The sequence below is a fragment of the Hemiscyllium ocellatum genome, chromosome 18 (genome assembly GCF_020745735.1).
Source record: "Hemiscyllium ocellatum isolate sHemOce1 chromosome 18, sHemOce1.pat.X.cur, whole genome shotgun sequence".
NCBI classification, from domain to species: domain Eukaryota; kingdom Metazoa; phylum Chordata; class Chondrichthyes; order Orectolobiformes; family Hemiscylliidae; genus Hemiscyllium; species Hemiscyllium ocellatum.
In genome coordinates, this window is record NC_083418.1 from 29,512,120 (window position 1) to 29,519,773 (window position 7,654).

At 49.0% G+C, this 7,654-nt stretch overlaps 2 protein-coding genes across 2 annotated transcripts in view; one reads left to right on the top strand and one right to left on the bottom strand.

The window, feature by feature from the left end:
* The window catches only part of LOC132824542 (octapeptide-repeat protein T2-like), a 29,192-nt gene extending 27,846 nt beyond the window's left edge, over positions 1–1,346 (bottom strand). Inside the window, exons 1-2 of the mRNA XM_060839175.1 lie at positions 1,251–1,346; positions 1–146 (exon numbers count right to left, since the gene is read on the bottom strand). The exon at positions 1–146 is cut by the window's left edge and continues 178 nt beyond it. Coding sequence (XP_060695158.1) covers positions 1–146; positions 1,251–1,346 — 242 coding nt within the window. The remainder of the gene's footprint in view (positions 147–1,250) is intronic.
* The window catches only part of tssc4 (tumor suppressing subtransferable candidate 4), a 34,970-nt gene extending 27,713 nt beyond the window's left edge, over positions 1–7,257 (top strand). Inside the window, exon 3 of the mRNA XM_060838809.1 lies at positions 5,816–7,257. Within this exon, the coding sequence (XP_060694792.1) occupies positions 5,895–6,980 (1,086 nt within the window). The 5' untranslated portion in view covers positions 5,816–5,894 and the 3' untranslated portion in view covers positions 6,981–7,257. The remainder of the gene's footprint in view (positions 1–5,815) is intronic.
* The last annotated feature ends 397 nt before the right edge of the window (positions 7,258–7,654 follow it).

Consider the following 7,654-nt stretch of genomic DNA (forward strand, 5'->3'; position numbering starts at 1 on the left):
CTCTCGTCGCTCTCCCTCTCGTCGCTCTCCCTCTCGTCGCTCTCCCTCTCGTCGCTCTCCCTCTCGTCGCTCTCCCTCTCGTCGCTCTCCCTCTCGTCGCTCTCCCTCTCGTCGCTCTCCCTCTCGTCGCTCTCCCTCTCGTCGCTCTCGTCTCGTCTCTCGTCGCTCTCGTCTCTCTCGTCTGTCTCTCTTCTCTCTCGTCTGTCTCTCTTCTCTGTCTCGTCACTCTCTCTCTCTCTGTCTCGTCACTCTCTCTCTCTCTCTGTCTCGTCACTCTCTCTCGTCTCGTCTCGCTCTCTCTCGTCTCTCGTCGCTCTCTCTCTCGTCGCTCTCTCTCTCGTCGCTCTAGTTACTCTCTCTCGTCGCTCTAGTTACTCTCTCTCGTCGCTCTCGTTACTCTCTCTCGTCACTCTCGTTACTCTCTCTCGTCTCGTCTCGCTCTCTCTCGTCTCTCGTCGCTCTCTCTCTCGTTGCTCTCTCTCTCGTTGCTCTCTCTCTCGTCGCTCTCTCTCTCGTCGCTCTCTCTCTCGTCGCTCTCGTTACTCTCTCTCGTCACTCTCGTTACTCTCTCTCGTCACTCTCGTTACTCTCTCTCGTCACTCTCTGTCTCTCTCTCTCTCTCTCTCTCTCTCTCTCTCTCTCATTCTGTATCTCTTGTTCTATCTCTCTCTGTCGTGTTCTCTCTCGCGCTCTCGTTCCCTCTGTCTCTCATGTTCTCTCTCTCACTCGTTATCTCTCTCGTGTTCTCATTCTCTCGTTCCCTCTCTCGCACGCTCTCTTTCTCGTGTTCTCTCTCGCTCTCTCACTCTGTTCTTTCTCTGTCGCTCTCGTGTTCTCTCTTATTCTCTCTGTCTCTCTCATTCTGTTTCTCTCATGATCTCACACTCTCTTCTCTCGCTCGTTCGTTCATTCACTCTTGCTCATTCTCTGTCAGGAGCGCTCTCGTTCTCGTTACATCCCTCTCACCCTCTTACTCGCTCGATTGCTCTTATCCTCTCGCTTTCTCCCTCGCTCTCATTCTCTTGCTCGCTCTCGTTCTCTCCCTCGCTGACTCTCATTTTCTCTCTCTTGCTTACTCTCGTGCTTTCCCTCGCTCGTTCTCGCATTTGCTTGCTCTCTCATTTGCTCTCGTTCTCTCGCTCGCACTCTCGCTTGCTCTGGTTCTCTCCCTCCCCCGCTCTCATCCTCTGGCTAACTTGCTCTCGTCCCCTCATTGTCATTCTCTCGCTCGCTCTAGTGCTCTCTCTCACTTGCTCACGTTCTCTCCCTCGCTGGCTCTCGTTTTCTCTCCCTCGCTCACTCTTGTGCTCGCCCTCGCTCGCTCTTGTTCTCTTGCTTGCACTCATCCTTTCCTTCACTCATTCTTGTTCTCGTCCTCTCCTTCACTTGCTCTCGCTTGCTCTCATCCTCTCGCTTGCTTCCTCTCGTCCTCTCGCTTGATCGCTCTCGTTCTCTCTCCCTTGCTCGCTCTCGTGCTCGCTCGCTCTCGTGCTCTCTCTCTCTCGTGCTCTCTCTCGTGCTCCCTCTCTCGTGCTCCCTCTCTCGTGCTCTCTCTCCCGTGCTCTCTCTCCCGTGCTCTCTCTCCCGTGCTCTCTCTCCCGTGCTCTCTCTCCCGTGCTCTCTCTCCCGTGCTCTCTCTCCCGTGCTCTCTCTCCCGTGCTCTCTCTCCCGTGCTCTCTCTCCCGTGCTCTCTCTCCCGTGCTCTCTCTCCCGTGCTCTCTCTCCCGTGCTCTCTCTCCCGTGCTCTCTCTCCCGTGCTCTCTCTCCCGTGCTCTCTCTCCCGTGCTCTCTCTCCCGTGCTCTCTCTCCCGTGCTCTCTCTCCCGTGCTCTCTCTCCCGTGCTCTCTCTCCCGTGCTCTCTCTCCCGTGCTCTCTCTCCCGTGCTCTCTCTCCCGTGCTCTCTCTCCCGTGCTCTCTCTCCCGTGCTCTCTCTCCCGTGCTCTCTCTCCCGTGCTCTCTCTCCCGTGCTCTCTCTCCCGTGCTCTCTCTCCCGTGCTCTCTCTCCCGTGCTCTCTCTCCCGTGCTCTCTCTCCCGTGCTCTCTCTCCCGTGCTCTCTCTCCCGTGCTCTCTCTCCCGTGCTCTCTCTCCCGTGCTCTCTCTCCCGTGCTCTCTCTCCCGTGCTCTCTCTCCCGTGCTCTCTCTCCCGTGCTCTCTCTCCCGTGCTCTCTCTCCCGTGCTCTCTCTCCCGTGCTCTCTCTCCCGTGCTCTCTCTCCCGTGCTCTCTCTCCCGTGCTCTCTCTCCCGTGCTCTCTCTCCCGTGCTCTCTCTCCCGTGCTCTCTCTCCCGTGCTCTCTCTCCCGTGCTCTCTCTCCCGTGCTCTCTCTCCCGTGCTCTCTCTCCCGTGCTCTCTCTCCCGTGCTCTCTCTCCCGTGCTCTCTCTCCCGTGCTCTCTCTCCCGTGCTCTCTCTCCCGTGCTCTCTCTCCCGTGCTCTCTCTCCCGTGCTCTCTCTCCCGTGCTCTCTCTCCCGTGCTCTCTCTCCCGTGCTCTCTCTCCCGTGCTCTCTCTCCCGTGCTCTCTCTCCCGTGCTCTCTCTCCCGTGCTCTCTCTCCCGTGCTCTCTCTCCCGTGCTCTCTCTCCCGTGCTCTCTCTCCCGTGCTCTCTCTCCCGTGCTCTCTCTCCCGTGCTCTCTCTCCCGTGCTCTCTCTCCCGTGCTCTCTCTCCCGTGCTCTCTCTCCCGTGCTCTCTCTCCCGCTCTCTCTCTCGTGCTCTCGTTCTCGCTCTCGCGCTCTCGTTCTCGCTCTCGTGCTCTCGTTCTCGCTCTCCCGCTCTCGTTCTCGCTCTCCCTCTCTCGTGCTCTCGATCTCGCTCTCTCTCGTGCTCTCTCTCGTGCTCTCGCTCTCGTGCTCTCTCTCGTGCTCTCGCTCTCGTGCTCTCGCTCGTGCTCTCGTGCTCTCGCTCGTGCTCTCGCTCTCGTGCTCTCGCGCTCTCGTGCTCGTGCTCTCTCTCTCGTGTTCTCGCGCTCTCGCTCTCGCTCTCACTCTCTCGTGCTCTCGCGCTCACGCTCTCGTGCTCGCTCACGTTTTCTCCCTTGCTCCCTCTCGTTCTCTCCCTTGTCCTTTCTCGTTCTCTCCCTCTTGCTCACTTGCTCTCGTCCTCTCATTGTCATTCTCTCTCTCACTCGCTCTCATCCTCTCCCTGGCTCTCCGCCCCTCACTTGCTCTCGTCCGCTCGCTCTCATCCTCTCGCTCTCACTTGCTCTAATGCTCGCTCTCGCGCTCTCCCTGGCCCGCTCTCGCGCTTTCCCTCGCTCTTGTTATTGCTCTCATTCTCTCAGTTGCTCACTCTCGCTCCCGTGCTCTTGTTCTTTCTCTCTCTTGTTCTCTCCCTTGCTCACTCTCGTCCGCTCGCTCTTGTTCTCTCGCTCTCGCTTGATCTAATGCTCTCTCGCTCGCTCCTGTTCTATCCCTTGCTCCCTCTCGCTAACTCGCTGTTGTCCTCTCAATCTCGCTCTCATGCTCGCTCTCTTGTGCTCTACTTTTCTCATAATCTCACTCTCGTTCTCTTGTTCACTCTCCCTCACTTGCTCTCGTTCTCTCCCACGCTCGCTTTCATTCTCTTTCTCGCGTGCTCTTGTGCCCTCGCTCTCGTCCCCACCCTCGCCCGCTCTCATTCTCCCCCTCGCTCGATCTCGCCCTATTGCTCTCACCCGCCCGCTCGCTCTCACTCTCATTCTCTCGCTCGCTTTCATTCTTTCGCTTGCTCTCATTCTTGTGCTCGATCACGTTCTTTTTCTTGCTCGTTCGCGTCCTCGCGATCTCTCAATCTCTCGTTCTCTTGCTCGCTCTCATTTGTTTGCTCTTGTTCGCTGTCGTGCTCTCTCGTCCTCTCGCTCTCGTCCACTGTCGCTCGCTCTCGTTCTGTCGCTCCCTTGTTCTCGCTGTCTTTCTCTCCCTCGCTCACTGTCGTCCTCTAGCTCCCTCTCCCTCACTCGCCCTCATTCTCTCCCGCGCTCGCCCTCTCCCTATTGCTCTCACCCGCTCGCTCTCACTCTCATTCTCTTGCTCGCTCACTCTCACTCTTGTGCTTGATCACGTTCTCTCCCTCCGCTCGCTCTCGTCTGCTCTCATTCGCTCGCTTTCATGCGCTCTCACACTCGCTCTCGTTCTCTCGCGTTCTTCTTTCCTTCTTCCCACTTCCATGTCTAGGTCAATGCTAGGTGGTCCGTTTGTCTTAATTTCACTTTTTGAGACCTTTTAGCAGTTAGGTATAATTGAATGGTTTACTGCGTCATTTAAGAGTCAATTATATTACAGTTGGTCTGGAGTCACATGTAGACCAGACCAGCTAATAGATGGCAGATTTCCTGACCTAAAGGACAGTAGTGATTGCACATAACCTCAGGTACACTGCTTCCAAACCTCTTTTAGAATTGTATCCTTTATAATTTTTCTCTTTATATTCTTCTTAATAATAGGTGTCACTTCAAATTTATGTGTTAAATTGCACCTGTTCACTTGTCCACCCATACCATTCAAGCTAACTTTATCCATGCTTTTACTACCTCTTATTCAGCAGGCTTTAACTTTGCTAACACAACTGTTATGTGATACTTATGATTTGGAGATGCCGGTGTTGGACTGGGGTGTACAAAGTTAAAAATCACACAACGCCAGGTTAGAGTCCTACAGGTTTATTTGGAAGCACTAGCTTTTGGAGCGCTGCTCCTTCATCAAGTGGAACTGGGTTGAAAGCTAGTGCTTCCAAACAAACCTGTTGGACTATAATCTGGTGTTGTGATTTTTAACGTTTTGGGATACTTTATTGAAGGTCTCCTGGAACTCCATGTCTCTCAACACTTTTTTTTTCTGTTACTTCTTCAAACAGCTCAGGGGGTGAAAAGGGTGAGTGCTGTTTCTCCTGCTCTTGCCTGGGAAAAAGAGGGCTTAATTCCAGACGTGGAACAGAATGTGGCAGAGGGATTGTCACTTCAGAATGCTTGTGGAGTGGAAGGGGAAATGTGATTGATGGTGAGAATATGTTGGAGTTGGAAAAATAGAAGGGGGATGATCTGCCGAACACAGAAGCTAGTTATCTAGGAGGTAAGGTGAAATGTCTGAAAGGCCAGGGAAGGGTCTGAGTAGAATATTAGGAAATGGAATGAAGAGCTTGTCGACCACAGTGGAGTTGGGAGGATACTGCTCACTTCAAGAAAAGGAAGGTTTTTCAGAAGTGTGGGTATGCACACTTGCACCATTATACAGAGCTAATGGACAAACTGGGGGAATGAAATAAAATTCTTAATGTGGTCAAGATAGCTTTGGGGGGTTAGTGGTTTACCGTGGTATTTTTAAAATACTATTAATAAAATGATGCTGAACTGACCCACGTGCCTTTGATTACTCTGAATGTTAACCCCTACTTAATTATTGTTATTTAGCTAACTGCACAGAATCACCCAGGTTCAGTAAAACTACTTAATTGGTGGTAAGCAGTTCACCAGTTTTAAATAGAGTTCTGATTTTTCTGTGAAGGTACTCAGATAAAATAAAATAAATTACATATTTCTGGTTAAGTAACCGTATCAACCAATTACCAGTTTGATTTTGATAATGAACTTATGCTTCCAGTACACAAGATTTTATTACAGAGCAAAATAGTAAGTTCTCAACATTTAACAATAAACTAGATCTGACTTCATTGTACTGTCTTTGTTTAAGGTTGGATGATTCATATTGATTTTATATTTAAATATTGCTCTTAGTAGAATATTTTCAAGAGATATGATGCACTGCTTTATAAAAGTTTGTGTTCTTCAAGTTCCTTTAGCTACTTAGTCTTTTACTGTGTACTCCTGTTGTGTGTTTTTTGACCAGGCTGAGAGTTCCTTGGACATCTGGAAGCAACTGTTTGCTGCAGTGCCACCTGAGGAAAACGCTCCTTTATTGCAATAAAATGTCGGACAGAGAAAACAACATGATTTCCACAGATGTCTGGCTTTTAAAAGATTCAGATCATGAAACCAGGATATCCAGTGATACAGAATCACTCAGTGACACTGACTCTGAGACCAATCTGCAGTCGTTCAATTCTTTGTCACCTCTTAGAGAAGCTGATGCAGATTCCTGGTCCGCAGATGGCTCACTTACTGATGGCATTGAACCACAGTGTGACTATATGTCTAATCATTCTTTATCTGTTGTTGGAAACAGACCACCATCACAGTTGTTTCAGCTGCGAGGAACTAGTTCCAGCTTCTCCTTTCGTAGTCAGAATATATTTAGTGGTTTAGAGAATGTAGTAACATTTGATGCATCTCATCCCAGGGACACCAACCTTGTTGACAGTGAATCTAAGCATCCACCAAACCCAGCTCCTTCTCTCAAAAAACTGACAACAGGATCTCCTCCAGGAATTCAGACCACTTCTTCTGCAAAGAGGCATGTTATTGGGGAGCCTCCCAGTGGAAAACAGAGTAAGAAAGCACAGTTTGTCCCAGACTACCTTTTGCATCCTGAACGCTGGACCAAGTATAATCTAGAGGATGTTCCTGAAACTAGCAATAAGAAGAATACAATGGTGGCATTTGAGTTCATGGACAGCTTAAATAAACAGAGAAACAAAAAGTCCAAAGTGGACCTGGATGAAAGCTTCACTTCCTGTTTTAAACAGGAGTCTGATAATGTTTCTGGTAAAATCCTATTCTCCAAACCATTGAAACCAACCAGCGGCAAGACAGATGGTGTAGAAATGACAGAACAAGAAGCTCCTATTGTGGTCAGGAAGCAGGCAAAGAAAATGGGACTGAATCCAGAGGGACCTGGGCAAGTGGATTTGGCACACCTTGATTATGGTGAAATGAATGAAGTGGAAGATATGAAAGCATGGTGGCATGAAAAAGATGCAGAGGATCCAGTGAAAGATGGAAAACAAGAGATTACAGGGCAGAATGTGCATGAGTCAGTGGTATTTCATAGTGGAAAAAAGAGAAACAGAATGAATATTCGAATGAAATGTGGTAAAGATAGTGAAGATAACTAATGTAGTTAGTTTCATCCCAAGGCTGCTGACGTTTTTAAATCAGTAATTTAGCAATAAGTTTTAGTTGAATTTAACATCTGCAGCTGCAGTTACTTTGACTAAATGCATGTGTTTAACACTTTACAGTTAATTACATTAAATTGAGGGATGACTGGGGAACAGATATTGTGTATCCTTGGTGTCAAACTGTAACTACATCAAGGAAAAAAAAAGTTATATTCTGGTGTGTAGTGAGGTAATATGTATACCATTAATAAAGACTTTGTTATCTTTTAAATGCTGCGCCCATTTTGTAAATAAGCGATGTAATTTTGAAACTCTTGGACTATAAGGGTTGAATAAAGATTACATGAGCTTCTATTCGGTAACATATTGTAGTTGAGAATGGGGTAACAGATGAAAACTTTGTATATTATATATGCACAGACTGCACATATCCACCTCTAGATAAGAGTCACAATTCCAATCAAAAATATCAAACCCAAACCTGAAAGTTAAAAATATTGAAATCGTTTCAATGGGTAATTTTCAGCTGTGACTGGAAAATCGGGCTTTTAACCTTGTTGGAAACATTGTTGGATTCTTGATCACATGATCTGACGGTAATATTTACAAATGTGACTGTATACTTTCGAATGAGTATCTGTGCTTGAGATCAGCAGTTTTATAATATG